This window comes from Physeter macrocephalus, chromosome 12 (assembly GCF_002837175.3).
Source record: "Physeter macrocephalus isolate SW-GA chromosome 12, ASM283717v5, whole genome shotgun sequence".
NCBI lineage: Eukaryota > Metazoa > Chordata > Mammalia > Artiodactyla > Physeteridae > Physeter > Physeter macrocephalus.
Genome location: NC_041225.1, coordinates 32,744,450 through 32,766,901, shown reverse-complemented (window position 1 = coordinate 32,766,901; position 22,452 = coordinate 32,744,450). Strand labels below are relative to the sequence as shown.

Sequence of the window (22,452 nt, the reverse complement as noted above, 5' to 3'; positions counted from 1 at the left end):
ATGAACAACTTTAGTAATGAAGAGTTTGACTGCCATTTCTTGGATGAAGGCTTTACTGCCAAGGACATTCTGGACCAAAAAATTAATGAAGTTTCTTCTTCTGACGATAAGGATGCCTTCTATGTTGCGGACCTGGGAGACATTCTAAAGAAACATCTGAGATGGTTTAAAGCTCTTGTAAGTGTATGTTAAGTCCTTGCTGGGAGTGCAGCTTTGAGAATGTTGGGTTGGATGGGAAGCTTCAGTGGGGTCTTGTGGAAATGGAAATGTCTTATTAGGGAATTTAGAATTTAATTGGCTATGGATCGTCCAATAACAATGACATTCATGCCAGGGATTGACTAAATAGAGTAGGATTCATGAGAGTGACGGGCAAGGGAAGGGAAGGCTGCGTGTTGGACACATGGTTAGGCTGCTGATGGGTTTCCTGTAACCACTCTTACTGCAGGACGATAAGGACGCCTTCTATGTTGCGGACCTGGGAGACATCCTAAAGAAACATCTGAGATGGTTTAAAGCTCTTCCTCGGATCACCCCCTTTTATGCAGTCAAATGCAATGATAGCAGAACCATAGTGAAGACCCTAGCTGCCATAGGGACAGGATTTGACTGTGCCAGCAAGGTGAGCGAAAGCGGCAGAGCTCACGTGGTTGTCATGGCCTCAGAGCTCCCAGCAGGGCGGATCAAAGTTGCGTTGCTTGGGCCGGAGACGCTAATGAATTGAGTGGGGATGGTGACAGCTTTCCCATGTTTTTCTGTTTCTTCCATGTATTAGCTACATGTATTGTAACACCTCTTCTTTTTCAGACTGAAATCCAGTTGGTGCAGAGTCTCGGGGTGCCTCCAGAGAGGATTATCTATGCAAATCCTTGTAAACAAGTGTCTCAGATTAAATACGCTGCCAATAATGGAGTCCAGATGATGACTTTTGATAGTGAAGTTGAGTTGATGAAAGTTGCCAGGGCACATCCAAAGGCCAAGTGAGTTACTCCTCCATTTGAGGGCAGGGTCTGATGTGGCATCTGTATAATAATGGCAGACAAACTCAAATTTCCAGTTGTTAGATTTCCATACTTTAGTAAATTCTCTGTGTACTGGGTCAGAGGCAAAGTAGAAAAAAGCTTAAACCCTCTTGATTAATAAAACCAAATTAGACTCAAACCACAGGGTATCAGAGCCAAGGAGTCTCTGTCTTAACCATGGCTGTAGGTGATCTTCTGTTATGGGAAACTTGATACACTTTTCTTCTAGGTTGGTTTTGCGGATTGCCACTGATGATTCCAAAGCAGTCTGTCGCCTCAGTGTCAAATTTGGTGCCACACTCAAAACCAGCAGGCTTCTTTTGGAACGGGCAAAAGAGCTGGATATTGATGTCATTGGTGTCAGGTGAGATCTTGGTGATGGCAGAGGTAGAGATTAAGATTAGACAATGCAAGTTTTATAGGTTTTCTCCCACTGTGAATAGTATTTCCAGAAATAGTAAGAAATAGCATATTCTACTTTTTTTGCCCCAGCTTCCATGTGGGAAGTGGTTGTACTGATCCGGAGACCTTCGTGCAGGCCATCTCTGATGCCCGCTGTGTCTTTGACATGGGAGTGAGTATATGTGAACCCCAAGTGGGAGGAGCGGGGGCAAGGATGACAGTAATAACTAGTCCCAATTCCAGAATTGACCTTTTGTAGAAGTCATCTCATATCACAGACATTTAACCCTATCTGCTGCATGCATTTTTCATGACTTGTTATGAATCTGGCTACTTGATTGACTTAATTTGATTGAATTAACTTTCTTGACTCTAGGCTGAGGTTGGTTTCAACATGTATCTGCTTGATATTGGTGGTGGCTTTCCTGGATCTGAGGATGTAAAGCTTAAATTTGAAGAGGTAATTTATAACAAAACTATAATCTGTAGCTCTTAGCAAGTTCCTTTTTGGAATATTTCAAAACTTAGTAGTTTTAACAGATAGTAAAGGGACTATACAAACCTGAAAATAAATGTCTTGGTGTGGTATTTTGAATGACTTCTGTGCTATTTAAAATGGTACTTAAGGGACTTCCCTGGTGGCGCAGTGGATAAGACTCTGAGCTCCCAATGCAGGGGGCCCGGGTTCGATCCCTGGTCAAGGAACTAGAAGAAGTTAGGCCATTATATGCTACTCATTTATAAAATAAATCTGTATTCTTTCTTGTTAAAATTATGTGACTAGGCAGAATAGAAAGTTTTGTTCTGTTGGCATGTATTTGCTAGATAAAAACGTTTAGGCACTTTGTAAGTGGTAATAAACTTGTATCATTATTTAATCAAATCATACCCATAACATCTTAAAGAGGTAGAAAGGGTGTCTGGAGGGGAATCAAAATGAAACCACAGGGATGTACAGGCTGGTTTTCAGGGAGATGTTTATCTTTTGCTGTTTGAGGGTAAACCTCTCTGCTGATGACTGCTCTCAGTGTTTTTGATGTGTCATGTCACAAAGTGCTGGTCCGTGTGCGTTCCCCTTGATGACCAACTGCTCTTTTCTGTCTCACTCTGGTAGATCACCAGTGTAATCAACCCGGCGTTGGACAAGTATTTTCCATCAGACTCTGGAGTCAGAATCATAGCTGAGCCAGGCAGATACTATGTTGCATCAGCTTTCACGCTAGCAGTTAATATCATTGCCAAAAAACGTGTATTAAAGGAACAGACAGGCTCTGATGGTACGTACAAAGGATGAATCATCGCGTGTATAACAAAGTTGGTACATACAGTGGTAATTGAGACTACTTCTGCTTTTCTAGATGAAGATGAGTCAAGTGAACAGACATTTATGTATTACGTGAATGATGGAGTATATGGGTCATTCAACTGCATCCTCTACGACCATGCACACGTGAAGCCTCTTCTGCAGAAGGTACCTTCTGAACATGCTGTATACAGCAGTTAAGATGATTGGTCAGAACAAGTGTAAGCAGGTGTGTTTTTCTCTCTCTCTCAAATGTAGAGACCCAAACCAGATGAGAAGTATTATTCATCCAGCATCTGGGGACCGACCTGTGATGGCCTGGATCGCATTGTTGAGCGCTGTAACTTGCCCGAGATGCACGTGGGCGATTGGATGCTCTTTGAAAACATGGGTGCTTACACTGTTGCTGCTGCTTCTACTTTCAATGGATTCCAGAGACCAACCATCTACTATGTGATGGCGGGGCCAACGTGGTTAGTGACAACAGCGTGTGTGCTTATGTTTCCTATAAGAAAATAAAACCTTCCAGGAGTTTTTATGCTTGCTCTTGTCGAATAAGAAATTGCTTTACTTAGGATTAAATAGTAACATTTTTTTTAATTGTCTTTCTCTCCATATTAATGTATGCTTTAGAAATTTTGGAAAATACAATGGAAGGAAAATCCCTTCAATAATAGTGATCTGTATTTTCAGATTAAGGCATAATCATTTTAGAAAAGATTGATCAGGATATTTCTATGCAACTAGAATATTTTAATTAGTGTCTGTGACTTGTGCTTTCCTTGTTACCATAAAGATGGTTCTGAAGAAATGCTTGCTGTAGAGCTACGTTGAATTGCTTCCTGATGACATAGTAACCAAGGACATAAATAGGCTCATGAATAAGTTATTCTCAGTTTCTCCGTGTGGAATTGCTCCGTGAGGGGTGACTCAGGGTTTCTGAACATGCCACTTCTGTCTCTTTCAGGCAACTGATGCAGCAAATCCAGAACCACGACTTCCCACCCGGAGTAGAGGAGCAGGATGTCGGCACTCTGCCTGTGTCCTGTGCTTGGGAGAGTGGAATGAAACGGCACCCAGCAGCCTGTGCTTCAGCTCGTATTAATGTGTAGATACCATTCTTGTAGCTGTTAACTGCGAGTTTAGCTTGATTTAGGGTTTGGGGGGGACGACTTAACTTAATTACTGCTAGTTTTGAGATGTCTATGTGAATAGGCTTGGCACAGATGCAGCGATGTGGAAGACTAGGCGATGGGGTCACACTTACCTGTGTTCCTATGGAAACTATTTGAATATTTGTTTTATATGGATTTTTATTCACTTTTCAAACATGCTACTAAAGTGTGCCCCTCGACTGCTGAGCAAGCGTTTGTAGCTTGTGCATTGGCAGGATGGGCCAGAAGCTTAGTGTTGTGACCTGTTTTAAAGTAAAGTATCTTGAAATAATTAGGCATTGGGAAATTTTTACAGTGTGTCCATTCCAAACGGCTCACCTTGAGTGTGTTTTACAGGTGGGGAATTGATGTTTTTTCCCATAGGCTGAGAAAATTGCCCCAGAGGACTAAGGAGTTGACAGTTTTTTTAATATTTTGTAGATCCATGGAATGCCTTTTTCCTGTTTGACATTTTTATTTCAAGTCCACAAGTCCTATAGGAAGTTTGCTGTGGATTCTCAGAGAAAATAGTGAGTGGGTCTAGCCCCATGTGCGGTGGAAAGAAAAGGAGGGGCGAGACAGTGGGCAGTCTGCTGTTAACGGCTCAGTCCGCCCTGGATGCAACTGTGGGCCTGGAGTGCGCAGGGCCCCTTGTTCACCGGCCGGCCTGCGGCGAGCCGGGCCGGTGCCCAGGCCCTCTGAACCCTGCCTCCAGAGACTAGACACAGGCCCTCCCCATCTTGACTTCACTAGTTGCATAGTTACAACTAGTTAGGAATGTAGCACAGCTTTTGGCAGTTGTTACACGTGTTGTAGATCTTTACCTTCCGACCTTGGCCTTTTATATTCTCTTACTCAACTTGTACCCCAGTCCTAAGAAGAGGTTGGCAGGCTCTCATACTAAATTTCCAAAATGGGAATTGTGGATTCCTGCTGTAGCACAGGGAGGAGGGAGGAAAGGAAGGCCATGTAAAAGCCAGGTGTCACCTTAGTAACTGCCACTTGTCTGCACCAGACACTGCAGGCGGCATTGAGTGTCTCACCAGCTTCCTTAGAGGGACACGGGGAGACAGCATCTGGTACAGATGGGAATGCTGCAGCTTCTTGCATCTCAGGGACTAAATTAAGCGCTTCTGCTGATGCTGTTTAGTACCTTTACCAAGGAGTTGAGGGGAGTGACTTGTGTTTCTAAAAAGTCACCTTCCCCCAAGACCTGAGTCCCACCTGGACACAGCACATTGCTGTGATCGCTGACATCCCATCTCGGCTGCTTTAGCCAGACCCCTGAATAAGACTTCTCAGGAGCCACAGAGAAAATAGGTCCGACTGGAGTCTGGGCAGAATAGAGGAAAGAACACTTAAATGGACTGTCTGTCCGACTTCCTGTGAGCACATCCTTTTCTGGGTCCTCAATCTGCCCGCTGCTCATGTTCAAAATAAAGGAATTGGTGTTCTGTATGGATTAAGTGCCAAGAAATGCAGGCTAGATGCCATGCCTAAGATTTTGGGAAATTAGATCTTCTACCTTCAGAAGTAAGGAATAACAAGATGCCCTAGTGACAGCACTGAGCTTGGATTGAAAAGAGGAGAGGTTTTCCACTTAAAAAGTCTGCAGTACTGAGGGCTTGGGAACCGCTCTTCTCTCAGCCTGTTAGGTAAAAGTGCAGTCCAACCAACTGGCCAGTGCTAGTGGGGACAGAAGTAGCCCCAGGTAGTCCCAGGGCGCCCATACGACAGCCTCTGAACCTGGCTCCTGACAGCTTGGTGAAGCCACTTGTGAGCCCTGGAGCCTGTCTGATGACACGGCCTGGGCTGGGCCAAATGACCTCCCGTGGCCCCTACACCTGGGTGTGGGCGAGTCTGGCAGAAGGATGGAGATCTCAGACAGCTGGGTGTGTGTCGGTCAACACTGTCCTCCAGGACCCTCAAGTTGTAGTTTGCAGTGTGCACTTACCTATGTTCATTACAGGTGGTACTGTCTGGTCATTCATAGAAATGACATTATTAGACCTTGATTTGAAGTGAATATAGCTCTGGCCTCCACCAAGGCTGAGGGTGACTCTTCCTCCTGAGGGTGTTGGAGGCTCCACGCAGGCCCCCGTGGGAGGGGCTACTGGTCCAAGGTAAAGGAAGTGGTTTCCAAGCCTGGCAGGCCCTGTATTTGAATCACTTGGGGAGCGTCTCAAAATGCAGATTGCCGGGGCCACCCCAGGACTGGGGACGGAATGTGGGGCAACGGGTAACCATCTGGGCAAAGTAAAATGTCACTGATGCTCCTTACACCACAGTAAATCCCAGATGGACGTTTTCATTGTGATGGGTGAGGCCGCAGATCTATTAGAAGAAAACATTTGACGTCAACAATGCAACGGGCAAATGGGAAAACTAACACACGTGGGCCAATTTTCTTCCTGTTCAAAGAGCTGCAATAAATCGTAAAAAAGAAACAATTGAATAGAAAGTGGGCAAGCCCCGAACTTAGGTTCACAGAAAAGAAAAAACTGTGAACTTGAACAAACTTTAAAACTAAATGCATATTAAAACTATGAGAATCTATCACCTGTCAGTTTGGCGAAGGTAGAAGAGTGCATGGGCTTGCTGGGGAAGCAGGCTGGCTCGCCCAAGGCAGATGGGAAAGTGAGAATGAGAATAATCTCTCTGGAGGGAATTTGGCAATATCAAAAATAATCCACATTATCTTTGCCCCAACAAGTCTACTTGTAAGAATTTTCTGACAAGTCGGCTTACAAGGCTTTTCATTGTGACTGGCTGTACAGCACATATTCTATTAGAAACGACTAGTATGCTCGTCAAGAGGGTACTTGCTGATGAGAAGGGCACTGGAACACCCGGCTGCTTCAAGACGCAGAGCCCTGCAAGGGCTCTGCAAGACGCAGAGCTGGTGGGGGACAATCTCCAAGCTGGAGAAAGAGCGGGGTGAGGAGCACCGTGCAGTGAGCTATTCCCTGTGTAAAAGGCAAGCCAGACTTGGTGTGCACGCGCATACCTGCACACGCACAGAAACTTCTGGAAGAACTGGCAAGAAACGCAGCAGGAGGATGGAGGCCTGAGGAGAGTGGAGACCGACTTCATACGCACTTCTACACGTGTCTATTGCTGATCTTGAATCAAATGCAATATGCCTCCCGGGTGAGGAAAGAGGCCCAGAGAAAAAGGCCTCAGTCTAACTCCCATGCGCACGAGAGGCTGGGCCGGGGCCGCTCTGCAGGGCTGGCTCGCGCCCACCCATCTCCTGAGGCTGCCAGAAGCTGCCCAGTCATCGGGGCCGAGTACTCACCCCCCACCTCTGCCCGGCGGGGCTGTCTGCCCTGTCAGGGCGCAGTCACCCGGGGACGGGGTCAGAGCCTGAGCCTGCACCCGGACCCGTCAGCACCCAGGGCCACGCCACTGTCCACGCCTTCCACAGCCCTCTCTAGCCTGGCTGACCAGCCTTCGTGCTGCCTCGCAGGCGGCCCACTGGCCCACGCAGGCCTCACTCAGCCTGTCTTCTGTAGCCCTGTGCTCCCCACGGCCCACCGTGACCCCTAAGACGGTCACCTTGCACCTCTGTGCAGACTCTCCTTGTCTGTCAGGTTTTCCCAGGTTACTCTACCTGCCGGCTGGTCAGGCCGTATTTTATGTGGCAACCCTATCAACCAGGCTTCCGAGTCCCGGGTACCAGGAGCCCGGCCTCAGCTTCTGTGTGCTGTGTGGCCCACGGAGAATCGTGCTCCCCCGGGCCTCAGGCTCCTCATCTGTCAAATGGGACAGAGACAGAAATCTCTATGAAGCTGGCCGGAGAGGCTCCGAAACCAGGCTGGGGGATCCGCGCTCCCAGGCCCGGACGGCCGCCCGGTTGCGGCCACCAGGGGGCAGCAGCGCCTCGCGCTTGAGACTCCTCGGCCCGTCTGGCGCTGCGACCGAGTGGGCGGGTCCTTCAGTCCCTCAGCCAACGACGGCAGAGGCCTGACTGTCACAGGAGGGCTGTGGGGACTGGAGCGTGGCCTGGCTCAGGGGGAGAGCCAAGGGCAGCCGCACCTGGGCAGCTAGGCTTTGAGGCTCCAGACAGCTCGTCCTGGACCAGGCTGCTCCCCCCGAAAATCTTCCCGACCCCCACAGGCGAAGACTCGCCCAGCCCAGCCCTCACCCCCTGCCTCACACGCAGGGAACAGCTGGGGGTCCCCACGGCCTGCGTTCTCTGCCCCCTGCCTGTCCGGAGTGGATGATACCCCCAGCCTGGGCTCCTGAAGTACCCACACCACACTTGGTGACCTGGCCGGCCACCCCCGGGACACACCGCTCGTGCCCGTGCCCCGCCCGGGCCGTGCGGCCAGGCTCACCCTCCCCCGCCCCCCGCTGAAGCGTGGGTGGCGTGCGAACCAGGGGGCACTGCCCTCGCACCCCACCCACTGACCAGCCCTTGAGACCTAAGTCCAGGTCCTGCTTATCCCCACACATCGGTACCCGGGCACCTAAGGCTGCTGGTGGTGCCCCTCCCCATCTTCGCCTGGCCCGGGGCCATGCTCTTCCCACAGCGGGGCCGCCCCACCCCGGGCGCCTGGTCCCAGCCCCGGCTCTGGCGCCCCCTCCTGGAGGAGCCAGGAACCATCTGCAGCCCTCGCTCTGAGCTGGAGGAGCAGAGGGGCAGATCCCGGCCCAGGGGCATCCTTGCCCTCCCTCAAGGCTCTGCAGCCTGCCCCTCTGCCAGCTTACCTGCGAGATTAAGGTCAGCACCCTTGGCTCTCTGGGCCCCTGCCTTATGTGCCCAGGGTCACGTGGCTTGTCCGTGGCCAGGCTGAGACTTGTACCTCTGCCTCTGTGTCTGAGGCCCACTGGGTGCAGTTCCAGGCTGTGGGGTGGACCCCACGCTGACTCTTCGTTTGTTCACTCACTCATTCTGAGCCTCTAATTCTCCCCCCGCCCCTTGTTTTTGGCCATACCACGCGGCTTGCGGGATTCTCAGTTCCCCGGCCCGGGGCAGTGAAAGCCTGGAATCCTAACCACTAGACCACCAGGGAACTCCCTAATTCTAAGCCTGGCCTGTACTGGCTCTGGGTAGGGGAAGGGGGAGGGCGACCAGAGGAAGTGAATTATGAGGGAAGCAACGCTGTGGGTGAGGGGAGCATGGGGGCTGTAGGCAGCATCTGGGGGGTAGGGGAAGGGGGAGGGCGACCAGAGGAAGTGAATTATGAGGTCAATACAAGGGAAGCAACGCTGTGGGTGAGGGGAGCATGGGGGCTGTAGGCAGCATCTGGGGAGGGGTGGGGACGGCTTTCTGGAGGAAGGGACATTTGCATGGCGTCTTGGGAAACGCAGGTGTGTGGGCGTGCATGAAGTTCACGGAGGCCATTTCGGCCCAAGCTGGGGAAAGGAGTAGGGTGTGTGCCCTACTGTGAAAGCCGACTGGGCCAGCTGACAGCCAGGGCCAGGGGCTCGGGTCGCGCTCCCACCCACCTGGAAGGAGCTGCAGGGCTGCCACCCAACACAGCCTCACACACGTCCCCAGAAGCCACTCGCTGATACGGGCCCAGGCCAGATGCGCCGGGAGTCTGGTGCCAAGTCTCTGCACGGGTGGTGCCTGGGTATGCGTCTATGACACTGCCTTGTAGGGCAGACACACACCCCAAACTAGACGCCTGAGTCCCACCAAGCCCTGTCTGCAGAGAGCACACCGCACCACGCGCACTCGCACGCAACACGCACGCGCACGCACACACGCACACGCACGCACACACGCGCGCGCACGCACACGCACGGTGAAAGGGGCACTGTCTGGGGGGAAGATAATCTGACTAGTTCTGATTCTGCCACTGAGTTCCTGGGACCTGAGGGGCATGACCGGTTGCTAGCGGAGTCCCCGGAGTGAGTGACGGGCCTGTGGGTTGGCCCTGCCCTTCCCTGCGCCGGTTTCCTCATCGCCTAAGACTCCCTAAGGCACCACCCTGACCCCCCAGATCCACATCTTCCACATTCGGGTGGAAGCACTTGGGATGGTTATTTTAGGTCAACTTGCCTGGGTCGTGGGTGTCCTGACGGTTAAACATTATTCTGGGTGTGTCTGTGAGGGCGTTTCTGGGGGAGATGAACATTTGGCTTAGCAGACTGAGTAAAGCAGAATGCCCCCCTCCCACCCCCGGCAATGTGAGCAGCCTCAAGCAGAGGGTTGACTAGACAAAAGGCTGACCTGAGCAGGGAGATTTCGTCCTCTGCCTGCCGGTCTTGGGCTGGGATGTCGGTCTCCTGCCTTCAGATCCAGACTGGAACTAATGCCATCGGCTCTCCTGGGTCTCCAGCTGGTAGATCTTGTGTTCACTCAGCCCCCATAATCTTATGAGCCAATTCCTTGCAATGAACCTTTCTCTCTTTCTGCCCCCGCCCCACCCCAGTATACATGTGTGCATACAGAGGGAGACAGCCCCTTAGCTCTGTTTCTGGGGCGAACCCCGCTACGGCGGTCATTCCCATCTGTGCCTGATTCCTGGGCAGTGTCCCCTGTTCGTAGTACTGCAGCGCTCCCCGCCTCCCCTCAACAGGCAACAAGCACTATTGATTTAGCCTTGGCCAGTTCTCCTTACATTTTGTAAATTACAAGCCCCTCTCTGGGAGGGGAGATTCCTCCAGGCCAGGCGGAGTTGACAAGGCACCATCCTGCTTCTCTGTGGCAAGCTGGGTCCACCCCCGGGTCACCTGGCCTCCCCCTCCCACCGCCCCCTCCCCCCGGCGCTGCCCACGAAGGTCCAGCCTCGGGCAGTGCCACTGCCACTGGCTGGAAAGTCACTTGCAGAAGAAGGGCTCACCGTTTCTATTCAGAGGCGCGGAGTGGTAAAAGGCATAAAGATTACTAAAATCAGCAAAACAGCCAGGGTCCCTGACAGCCTGCTGTGGGTCAGGCTCCGAGCTACACGCTCGGCCCACTTACCTTGATCACCTGTCTCCCCACTGCACTGCTTCCACAGGTGAGACTCAGCGAGGTCGCGTGGCCCATGGGTGGATGTGCCAGACACTGGAACCAGAGCCCCAATCCTGTTCACCCTTCCCGGCGCCATGCCCTCTGGGGGGAGGGGGCCCTCATCAGCTGGGTGCATCCTGACTGGCCAGTCATGGTCACCTCACACTCGTGGCCAAGGCACTGGGAAGTGGTGGGCAGGGAGCACAGGAGGGTTTTGGAAAGTTCTCCTCCCCTTTAAGGAAGAACAGAGGACAGGCTGCTTCTCATCCTGCCTGTGGAAGGCTCCCGTGTCAGCTGCACTGCCCTGCACGGTGACAGCCCTGCGGGGACCCCAAGGATTCAAGTGCGAGGACAGAAGCTGCCTGTGAGGCCGGGGGCAGGGCTGTGCGGAGGCGGAAGGAACCTGGACATCCTTAGCGACGCCCCCCGGCTGCCGCATTAGTCTCGGCACATGGTGGAAACACCCTTGTGGTTGGAGCCCCCTCTGCTGGGTTTTCTGCTTCGGAGACCAGAAGCATCCTGATGGGCACGGGCTGAGAAACCAGGCCCGCCCTCACGGCCCCGTGCTGACACCCTTGATCTCCGCTCTGTCCTCGCTGGGGATGTGCGGTCCTGCGACCTTGCTGATTAAACCACGGGGCTGGCGGGGGAGCCGGGGGAGGGGGCGTGGATGCAGGCAGAAGCCTGACAGTCAAACCTGCCAAGAACTGTCATCTTTCATTTCCACAAATATTTCTTGGCATTAGGCAGATATTGAAGAACAGGCTGCACAAGATTTATAGACACAGTAACGGCTACATGGATACAGAAGGGGCCAAGTTTACCAATTCGGCAGCAGGACCTGCCGAATCCACCTGTTCCGGAGAGCGCGGAGGCCACGGCAGCAGAACGGGGGTCTCCCGATCCCACACAAAACTCAGACAATGTCGTTTATTTGATCATTTTAATACAGGAAATGCCAGACCAATCAACAGGGAGGACAAACCTTACAGAGATGCTGCGTTCACTGCGCGGACGGGAGGGTCTCCACGGCCCTGGGCACGCATGCATGTCCTTTTGAAAAGGGCAAGTTGAGGGCATAAATACCACAAAATAACCAGGCTCGGAGGGATCACAGGCCACGAGGGAACCACGCTTCAAAGGCAATCGAGGCATTAAATACGGGACCCACACATTACATTTCACTTCACCATACGCATAACTTATATATTAAAAGGAGACCACAGTATATATACGTGCAAGCGGCTTTGGTCAGAGAAAACGAACGAGCTGGGTGGAGCCATGCACGGGGAGGGCTTGCCCGTCTACTCTCCCTCTGTTCTTGACCCCATTTTCCCCACAGAGTCACCTGCGATCACAAAATCAATCAGCTGGCCTTGGCGCCATCTTAGAAAGTCCCACCGGGATCCTCGGGGTGTCCTCTGGGCTCCCTGCGGGCGGGGAGGTGCCCCAGAAGCGAGGACACCGTGAGCCCTGGGAGTAACCACATGCCAGGGAGTTCGCCCTGGAGGGACTGGGGAGGGGGCGGGAGGAGGCCAGGAATGATTGAAGAGGCATCCACTTTTGCAAGCAAAGCTTAAACGGCAAGACAAGCCTGTGTTTCTCTGCACTGTCCAGACGCCGACCCCTTAGAACTGACTGGCGCTGCTGGGGTCACACTGTAACAACCGGACGATGGATGGGTCGCTCTTGGCACCTTTAATGAATTCTTCCAGGGACAATTTGCCTGTGGGAGGGAGAAATGGGAGTTAGCCAGCACTCACGGTTGATCGCCCTTAGGAGAGCACGGGGACAGCTTCTGTGTCAGGGACGTCTCCTCTGGTCCGAGTCTTGAGCCCTCCTGAAGCTAGACGCGTCCAGGCTCCACGCGCTTCCAGGGCATTTCTGGAAAAACCTCTTTTGCTTTCAGTGCTCATTGCAAAGCACCGGGCACCTCAAAGGACGTACCCAGTATGGCAGCAGGCCGTGCCTGGCGGGGCAATTCAAACCCTTTTAGAAATAGCCCCACGCCTTACGTAACAAAGATGTGCCTTGTCCAGAAAGAACATGACTTCTGCCTCTAAACCATAACTAACCCAGGGTCGGGAGGGCCGGGCCTGGGTGGGGACCTTCTTCTTGCCTCTGCGTTTGAGGCTCTGCAGCTGTAAAATGAAACAGAGCCATTTACCCCGGAGGACAGCAGTGAAGGGAATGCAGGAGCTTGAGGCCACGCCCAGCACGCAAAGGGCTCACGGCTCTGCCGCCATGGGCAAGCTACCAGCCTCTCCATGTCCCAGGGTCTTCCTCTGTGTGGTGGGGCCGTGGGAACGCCCATCTCAAAGGGCCACCGGGAGGGTTAACTGGGAGGAGGTGTTTGAGGGGTTCAGCCCACACCTGGCCTGCAGGATGCACTCGGTTAGTGAGCTGCTGCCAGGAAGCCAGGCAGGGACCTCCCGCTTGCCCACTGCCGAGAGGGCCACCTCCTCCTGTGGGTCCCCAGCAGCGGGGGCAGCCAGGCTGGCCCCGAGGGAGACTAAACAACCCCAGGCTAAGGGATGGATTGGGAAGGGAGGGGGCAGCCATCCCCTCGGCAGAAGAGAAGATCTCCGGGCCCGCCTGATGACGGAGAGGGGTTACTGGGCTTTGTTACTATTCATATGGTCGGTGGGGACTTTGCTCCGACCGCTTAGGACGAGGAGGTTCTGAAAGCACCAGCCTCTCCTCCGGGCAGAAAGCGGGGCTGGCAAGGGGCTGGGGGTCCCTGAGCACAGTCTGTCCTGCAGCCATCAGGGTGTTCCTGGCGCTTGGCCAGGCTCAGGTCACAGGAGAGGGTGCTTCAGTGACACCTGTGCTTTCCTAGGTGGGCAGGGAAGGTGTGGGGCAGTGCCCGGAGGACGAGGGCCTAGCTCTGGGCCACCCCTGCTTCACCCTTCTCTCCTCCAACATCGCCTCTTCCACCCCTCCCCGAGCTCCGGGGACGCACGGACCCCGGGGTTCACAGGAGAAGCTCTGTCCCGGTGGGCACAGGCCCAAGTTCACAAACACCCTGGGAAGGTGCCCAGAGCGGGCCCTGAGGGGTCGGGGCAGAGGTGGATGGAGGGAGAGCCGGGCGCTGTGCTAAGAGCTCTACTGGCTCCATCTCACTGAACCCTCAAAACCACAAGAGACTGAATTATTATCCCCATTTCACAGAGGAGTAAACCGAGGTTCAGAAAAGCCAAGATTGGTTGGAGCAGGTCTGTCGAACCCAAAGCCTGTGCTGCTACCGTGGAAGGCAGAAGACATGTTTTAAATTGGCCCAAAGGCAACGCCAGGCACGAGGCCGTCTTGTTTTACATGTGATGGATCATGTTTTGAAAACTGTTTCCTTGCGGATGATGGGCCTGCAGCCACGTTGCCCCCCTCCGCCTGCTGGCTCAGTCCTTGGCGTCATCTGCAAACCACACTTTAGGGTTTAGGAGCACTTCTCTGTGCATTAGCTTATTTTTAATCTCCAGCACAGCCCGGGGGTATTTTCTCTTTTTCCTTTCTAAGTGCTGCATTTCTTTATCCTTCCAAAGCAAATCAGACCTGACTCTGGGGCTGCACTTAACACTGGCAAGAGGTGCGGATCCATCCAGTTTCATAGCTACCTTCCCCGGCAGGGACCCTGCAGAAGCTCACGGCCAATGCAGAGAAGAAAACACAGGGCACGTCCTCACTGTATGGTGACCACCGCCCCTCCTGGACACGCCACTCCTGCTGCGGCGTGGGCCCAGAGATCCTGGCAGAGCTGCTGCAGGCCAGCACATCCCGACAGAGTCCCTGGGGCCACTGAGGCTTGGGGGAGGGTTGACGGGGAGCAAAGGGACCCCCACCACCTGGGAGGCTTGATCCCAACCCCTCCAGGGCCCGGGTGCCAAGGGCACGGCTGCCTCTTCTCCCCGGGACGCGCCCACGGGCCTACAGTCTCCCCGTTCTAGAAGCAAGGAGGCTATGGCTCACGGGGCAGGATGCCGGCCCAGTGCCCTGACTCCGAACTCTCGCTCTCCCCTCAGCGCAGCTGCACTGGCCGGGCGGGGCCAGGAGTGGGCCAGGTGAGGCCTGAGAAGCTGCAGAGAAGGAGGAAAGGCTCCCAAACACATCTCTGCTCCCAGCAGTGGGGCACAGACACACAGGGGTCCTACCGTCATTGTTGGTGTCCATCTGCCTGAAGATCTTGTCCGTCCGTTTCTCCGGCGTGGACTCATCCTCGGGCATCCTCATCACGGAGGACACCATCTTGTAAATAGCCTGCAAAGGGGGACACAGACACATGTGCTCAGGGGTTCCAGGGTGTCCCTGGGTGGATGGGGCACAGGCGCGAGCTTCAGCCCCGCCCACAGCAGGACCAGGGGTCAGGCTGCTCACAGCTTCAGGACCCTTCCCCAGCTGGGATGTTCCCTGCCACTCCCGGTACTGTGGATGCATGTCACAGACAGCATGTGAGCAAAGGGAAGCCAGACTCACTCACGTGAAGTTCAAGAGCAGGCAAAACAACCCACTTTGACAGCTGTAAGCCTGGGGGGGGGGGGGTGCGGGGGCGGGGGGGGGGCAGTTCCGGGAATGCTACCTCACAGAGCGGGGTGGGGACACAGGCGCACTCACGTGAAGTTCAAGAGCAGGCAAAACAACCCACTTTGACAGCTGTAAGCCTGGGGGGGGGGGGGGGTGCGGGGGCGGAGGGTGGGGCAGTTCCGGGAATGCTACCTCACAGAGCGTGGTGGTGACACAGGCGCACGCGTGCACGGCCCATCACTCGGCGCACGCAGCCACAAACGTTTGACTGTGGGATTGCTGTACCCGAGTTCAAAGCACAAAAGACAGCCCACAGGGAACGCCACATAACTAGCCCCAGAAAGGCCAGCGCCAGGGCAGATGGGTCTCTCCAGCAGGACCAAGAACCCCAGGACACTGCCACCCAAGGGCTCAGCACCACTGCCAGCCGTTTCTGTGTGTCTGTCCAAGGGGCCCGGCCCAGTGTTTTGTGTGTGTGTGTGTGTGTGTGTGTGTGTGTGTGTGTGTGTCCAGGGGGCGTGATGAGGCCAGTGACCAGCAGCTCATCAGAGTAACTCGCGAGGGGGAGGGGCTGTGCCACTGTGGGTTTCTGTGCGGAGATGGCTTGACTGAGAGTCTCATTCCTGAAACAACACACCAAGGACAGCAGAAGTCTGAGAGCTGTAGCATCTTAAAAAGCAGGTTTACAAAACAAAACCAAAAAGGAAAGATCCCAAGTGAGGCTTCTGGTATCTGTTATACTCTCTCCTCCTTGGCCCCTCTCCATTTGCCCAGGAGGGTGGAGGTGGCCCGGCCTCACAGCACGCCCCGTGTGTCTTTCAGGGCCTCTTGGGACAGGACCCCCTCCTGAGAGGGGCAGGCACTTGTTCAAGTGCAGAGGAGGCAGAGCCAAGACCCTTCCCGGCCTCTGGTGGGCTCTGAAGTACTTAGAACCCAGCCCGTTTTGACGAAGGTATAGCGGCCGGGCTTCCCGCTCAGCAGGCCAAGGAGCCACCTGCGGGTGCCACGGGAAGGGTCTCAGAGTTTGGGAACTTGGTCTGGGGGCCTAGCAGCCGGATCCCGTTTGGACAGGCAAGGGGCCCCTCGCTGTCCTGCTGTGTCTCTAAGTCTCGGCCGGGCCGGTCTGCTCGGCCAGGGACGGGGGCGCGTTCGGGCCAGCTTGTGGGCCGGGACAGGTGACTCCTGAGAAGGAGATGTCTTCCTTCTGCCACAGCGCTTGTCACCAAGAGCCAGGAGAGACAGCTGAAGCACAGTGCCCTGAACCTGTGCTGATTTATTCTCACTGTGCGAAAACCACCTGTTCAGGAAATAGGTTGGTCACTCCTCAGGCCACTTGCTGCTGGTCTAGGAGTTCATGAGTTTGATACCCTCTGTTTGTGGCTTAGCCCGGAAGTTCCTGCCACGTAGAGGACATCTCCTCTGAGGAATTCTAGAGCTGAGCCTCCCAGACTCCAGGAGTGGGGGTGCAGGGAGGCACCCAGGGAGCGGCAGCTCTGCGCCTCTCTACCCACACACCTAGGAAGCTGGGGAAGTGAACAAAACACCGTTTCTTTCTGGCAAACAGCTTCCCCTGCCAGAGCTGTTCACTGGAGTCGAGGAGAAGAGGTCTCTGAAGTGCTTTCTGTACCAGAGCTTATTCTGTGACCCCTAATGTTTCAGTTTTGCTTTACAACTGCACGTTCCTGGGGACATGACAAACTGTTTGTTCTTTTATTCTCAGACACGGGGACTCGAACAGGTCTTGGCAGGTAGCTTCTGCAAGTGTCAGGGGTCCTCTCAATTACTGTAATTCTCTCTGAATTACTATAGTTCAGCTCTGTTAACTCTCTGGAAATCACGGTCCCCCACCCAGCCTCAGACTTTGTGAAATGCAGAGAATGACGCCTCCATCCCCCGCTCCGCCCACCCCACCCCCGCCCCGCCAGGGTCGGGAAGGCCACAACTCATCAAAGGGCTTAGGCCAGGCCTGATGGATGGCCAGTGATCAGTAAACAATGGCTCTTCTCATCACTATCTGCAAGGACCCGCCAGTCCGGTGACAACTGGTCACTTTCAAAAGTGCACGAGGAAGGGGCTGGCAGCCACCTGGCTGCGAAGCGCTGAAGGCGCGGGGAGGACAGGAGCGCTGTCCGAGTGGGCGGGGCCTCGGGGACCCCGCCCCCACCCGCCCCCCCCCACCCCCACCCCCCCCCCACCCCCACCCCCCGCGGCAGCGCTCCGCCAGCCCCTCCCTCCGGGGCGCACCTGCACGATCTCCAGCATCTCGCTGCGGCTGATGTAGCCGTTGCCGTCCAGGTCGTACATGCTGAAGGCCCACTTGAGCTTCTGCTCCAGCTTGCCCCGCGAGGTCACGCTCAGCGCGATGATGAACTCCCGGAAGTCGATGGTGCCGTCGCCGTTGGTGTCGAAGGTGCGGAAGACGTGCTCTGCGAACTTGGAAGCGTCGCCGTAGGGGAAGAAGTTGGCGTAGATCTTCTTGAACTCGTCCACGGTCAGGTGGCCGGTGGGGCAGTCCTTGAGGAAGCCCTTGTACCACTCCTGCAGCTCGTGGTCCGTGAACTCCGTGTTCTCCCGCAGGTCCTGCAGCACCTCGGGCCGCAGCTTGCTGTTCTGCTTGCCCATGGCGGCCGGCGGCGACACCTGCAAGACAGGGGCCCGGGCTGGGGCCATCAGGGCGGGGGAGGGCTCCCCACAGCCTCCAGCCACCGAGCGGGGCGGAGAAACGTCCCCCGCGTGTCCCGCACCAAGGGCTGGAGAGGCCCGCCTCCGGCCCTCCCCGCGATGCAATGCCTCAGCCCTCCTAGGACGCCTGCGGGGAGGCGGGCCCTGGGCCTGTGTACCACTAGGAAGGCCAGGATGCTCCCGTGGAGTCAGGCCACCTCGCGCTGCAAGGCGTATCCTGACTTCCAGAATGTGGAAAGGTGGAAAAAACAGCAACTTGAAATCAATGGAATGAGGCGTTTATCAAGTGCCCAGCAGGGGCTGTACAAGATTGGAGGATGAAACCCTTACTCTCATCACCCTCAGCAGCTCCAGGCAAAACTGTCACGCTGACTGCACTCCACACCTTGTGTTCTGAGCAGTTCTTTTCTTGTTCGGGCACCATGTTCTGATTTTAGCCTTAGAACAGGCATCCAGAAGCTCTTAAGGAGTCCCTCTTGTTTGTTTTTGCCTCTGAGAAGCCCTCTGGTTGGGAGTAGGGGGCAGGGGTGGATCTAGAACTAGCACCAAGAGTACATGAATGTCTCTAAGGTTCGTAGTAAAGTCTCAGGCACCTGCGGGCATGCAGAAGCGTGCTCCCCAACGAGGTTTTCCATAAGACCCATCCGTAAGACTGACCCTGGGGTGATACTCTTACTAGACATTAATACAGCTTTCACCTCGCCACCTCATTTTATCTTCTGATTTTTCACAGTTACACTAGTACATGGCTTACTCATTTTTGAAGCATATAGAATAGAAAATAAAAACAAAAGGTTTTCCACCCTCGTCCCAGAGGTAACCACCTTGAACTGCTTCTTAACATTTATGAATGCTAAACATGAAGTACTGAATCCCCATTACTAAATATAATCAATATAGTTCACATATTTTCCCTGGCACTTCCTTTTTCTTCTTTGTCTCCTCCCAGGTTTTATTAGTTTCATACATATGTCATTGTTTTTACTTGTTATCTTTATGACTTGAAATTATATGAAATTTAAATTGATATAAATTTAAATTATAGAAAAGTTCCTTTTCTAACCCCCAGGGAGGGGGATTGGGGAATATCTTTCAAAATTACAAACACGTTCCCTTCGACGCAGCAACCCCACTTCTAGGAACAAATCTAAAGATGCTCCCACCCATGCAAATAGCCTGTGTACACGGCCAATTCCTGCACGTTGTCTGAAATAATAAACAACCCAGGCGTCTGTCATTACTAACTGATGTGAAATAATCATCAAGATCTATTTTTAAGTCAAAAGAAAAGGTGCAGAACAGTACATAGCGTTTGCTACCGTTTGTGGAAGAAAAAAAAAAAGAAAATATATGTGTGTGTTTGTATGTTTGGAATGACTTCTTGGGAAATGATAACACTGGCTACGGAAAGAGAGACGGCCGATAGACAAGGGTCGGTCAAACGGAGACTTTTTTTTTTTTAGTTTAGTTTTCATTGAAGTATAGTTGATTTTCTTTTTTTTTTAATGTTTTTTGGATCATTTATTCTTTTACAACAAACATATTCTCTCTTAATAAATATCCCTCTACCATTACTTTCTGTTTTTATTATTATATATATTTTTTTATTTTATTTTTTATACAAACGGAGACTTTTTAGTGTAAATCTTTTTGTAATTTCAAATGTTGAACTCTTGTGTATTTTTTTAATTCAAAAAAATAAACACACAAGAATCCTCTATTTCTTGCGTGAGCAACTGGACCCGGATCTCTCTCTCCCTGTACGATCAAGCTACTGATCCCCCTCTCCTCCCCTAACCTCTCCACCTTCCTTCCACATCAGCTCCTGTCGTGCGTGGGAACCACTATTTGTACATCGTCAAGGTTTACAATCTCTACTTTCTGCTTTACCTATAGGTTGATCCTAGTAAGTGGAAACCAGCAAATCTCTACGTAACTTGGTTGTCAGTTTCCAATGGCCCCCAGCAGCCCCACTCCCCCACCCCAGGGCTCCCAGACTTGACTTAAGACACCCCGCAGACCGCACACTTCCACCTCCGCAGTTCCTGCGCTAAAAAGACTAATCTTCAGTCCTTTACTCAGTTCAGCCGCTCTCAAGGCTTTGTATTTTCCACACGCCTCTTACTTGCGGAAGTCTCCTAGCCAGTGTCTGGAGGGTGTGGAGAGGAGTGGTTTGTCTTAGGGGTCTCTCCTTCAGCTTCCCATCTCATGCTTCAAAGGCAGCATCCACGAGCAGAAAGGGCTGCAATGTGGAGGGTTCCACCGCACCTGCCCCTCCCCGCTCCTCACTCCTTCAGCTGAGACCCGAGGCCCTTCTTCCAGCACCGGGTGCCCACGTGTCCGTAGGGGTGGGCAGTGCGGGCCGGCTGCTGTCGTGGACTGAACTGTCCCCCCCCAGGTTCACACGCTGAAGTCCTAACCCTGGGACCTCAGAATGTGGCTGTATCTGGCGACAGGGCCCTTAAAGAGGTAATTAAGATAAATGAGGTCATATGGGTGAGGCCTAATCCAATCTGACTGGTACCCTTGAAAGAGAAGCTTGGGACACAGACACACAGAGGGAAGGCCATGCGCGGACACGGGGAGAAGGTGGCCGTCTTCAGGCCAAGGAGAGAGGCCTCGGAAGGAGCCAAACCAGCCGACACCTTGATCTTGGACTTGCAGCCTCCAGGAGCGAGAGAGAGAGAGTAAATTTCTGGTTTTGAAGCTGTCCAGTCTGTGGTGCTTTGATGCAGCAGCTCTGGGGCCCTAAGACAGCTGCCCCGAGAACTGACCTGATACCGCGTGGCGTCAGCGTCCGTGAGGCAGAGCCCCGTGCCAGGCACCGTGAGGTTCCCAAAGCTTTAACTCCTGATCTGCCAGCATCGGGGACGATCAGAAGAAGGTCCACGGACTGTGGGACACTTTTGTTTTCATCAGACACCTTGCCTGTATCAGTCCCACTTCACCAGGGAGGAAACAGACCCGGAGGCTCTGGAGGCAAAGCCAGCCCTCGGACCAGGTCGTCTGGCCCCCTGTCCCACATCTTGCTGGGGTCAGCCAGGGGAGGCTGGTCCAGGGGAGGCTGGTCCAGGGAAGGGCACCCTGGTCATGAGCATGGCCTTCCCGGCCGCCTTCAATAGTTCGTGGTACATCCTTTTCCCGATTAGCATTCCTGCACTTTTCATCGTGGAAACAACCCACCTTCTGTGAAGCTCTGGGCTCTGAGAGCTCAGGGTTGGTCCTTCTACATCTTCTTCAGTTTTTTTTTTTTTTTTTGCTGTGCCGCATGGCTTGCAGGATTTTAGTTCCCTGAGCAGGGACCGAACCCAGGCCCGGGTAGTGAAAGTGCTGAGTCCTAACCACTGGACCACCAGGGAATTCCCACGGTCGGGCCTCTTAGAATCCGTTCACCTCAGTGAAGACCAAACCACCGCTCGGAACAACGGTATCAACCGGCCTCAGAATGTGTCTGTGATCTGCGTTCTTTCTGATCCCACAGAAACGCCGACTCCTAACACCTCCTCCACCCAATGTAACGAATGTTTACGGACGGGAAGGGACCATATCGGGGAGCGTGACAAGTACGGTCAACACAGCCGCTAGAAGGTGACAGCCGAGGGCTCCGAGGTCTGCCCGGGGGCCTCGGCTTTCCCAGCCCTCCTCACGCGTCCCCGCAGGCAGGCGTGCGGGGCTGCAGGATCCCAGCGGCCCCCCCGGGCCCGGCGCGGAGCAGATGTCTGTGTCGGCTGAGTGGGCTTCCCGCCGCAGTGCTCGCGCTGGCCGTGTACACACACAGGCAGAACTTGCTGACTCTGAGGCAGGGGGGCTTCTGGCAAAGCTGGCATCCCAGCGGAGCCTGGGTGCGCTCCCCTTTGGGGGATGCAATGCAAGGGGCCCTTCCTGAGAGTTCTGGGGGCTCACGGGATGGGGAGAGGGGAGAAGGTAGGACTCTGGGACAGACATATCAGGCCTGGGTCCTGCCTTTGAAGAGCTCATCAAGGCCAGAGCATGTAGGAGGCAGGCGAGTCACTCACACTGGTCCATTTTAGCATCAAAACCCCCACTGCAGCCACAATTCACCAAGCTGTGCCAGGCACTGTGCAGACCGTTTCACAAATGGTGAAACTGGGGCCCGGGGGTGTCAAGTAACTTTCCCAGGGTCCCACAGCTGCTGGAGCTGGGATGTGACCAGGAGTCCATTTGAGCTTGACCACGGAGCTCTACGATCGACCCTGAACCCTGGGAGATGGGCGGGGCCGGTCTGGCATTCCCAGCTGTACAGAGAGGAAAAGGAAGGCTGGGAGAAATTAAGGGATGGGTCCAGGAAGCAGAAAAGATAAGTTTTACTTTGGGGGAAAACTATCAAGAAATCGTGGGTGGAAAAACATGTTTTCCTGCCACTGTCTTGAAGGTTGAGTTAGTAAAATCTGGGGCTGTCAAAAT

General features: G+C 53.9%; 2 protein-coding genes across 3 annotated transcripts in view; one reads left to right on the top strand and one right to left on the bottom strand.

The window, feature by feature from the left end:
• On the top strand, positions 1-4,176 carry ODC1 (ornithine decarboxylase 1). Its single transcript, XM_055089047.1, has 10 exons — positions 1-141; positions 488-622; positions 808-980; positions 1,252-1,386; positions 1,515-1,596; positions 1,801-1,884; positions 2,539-2,701; positions 2,783-2,895; positions 2,986-3,200; positions 3,695-4,176. Exons 1-10 carry the CDS (start codon positions 1-3, stop codon positions 3,837-3,839), a joined length of 1,386 nt encoding a protein of 461 aa, XP_054945022.1. The 3' UTR covers positions 3,840-4,176.
• Positions 4,177-11,746: 7,570 nt separating this feature from the next.
• The window catches only part of HPCAL1 (hippocalcin like 1), a 117,273-nt gene continuing 106,567 nt past the window's right edge, over positions 11,747-22,452 (bottom strand). Inside the window, exons 2-4 of one of the 2 annotated variants that reach the window (XM_055089046.1) lie at positions 17,590-17,985; positions 14,976-15,081; positions 11,747-12,556 (exon numbers count right to left, since the gene is read on the bottom strand). In XM_055089046.1, coding sequence (XP_054945021.1) covers positions 12,459-12,556; positions 14,976-15,081; positions 17,590-17,967 — 582 coding nt within the window. In that variant the 5' untranslated portion in view covers positions 17,968-17,985 and the 3' untranslated portion in view covers positions 11,747-12,458. The remainder of the gene's footprint in view (positions 12,557-14,975; positions 15,082-17,589; positions 17,986-22,452) is intronic. The other variant, XM_024118907.3, reaches the window with a different exon arrangement.

Excerpts from the sequence above, each read along its gene's own strand:
- ODC1 (XM_055089047.1), top strand. The coding sequence starts at position 1 with ATGAACAACTTTAGTAATGAAGAGTTTGACTGCCATTTCTTGGATGAA. Across the intron at positions 1,597-1,800 it reads GCTGTGTCTTTGACATGGGA|GCTGAGGTTGGTTTCAACAT; the intron begins GTGAGTATATGT and ends TCTTGACTCTAG. Across the intron at positions 3,201-3,694 it reads GTGATGGCGGGGCCAACGTG|GCAACTGATGCAGCAAATCC; the intron begins GTTAGTGACAAC and ends TGTCTCTTTCAG.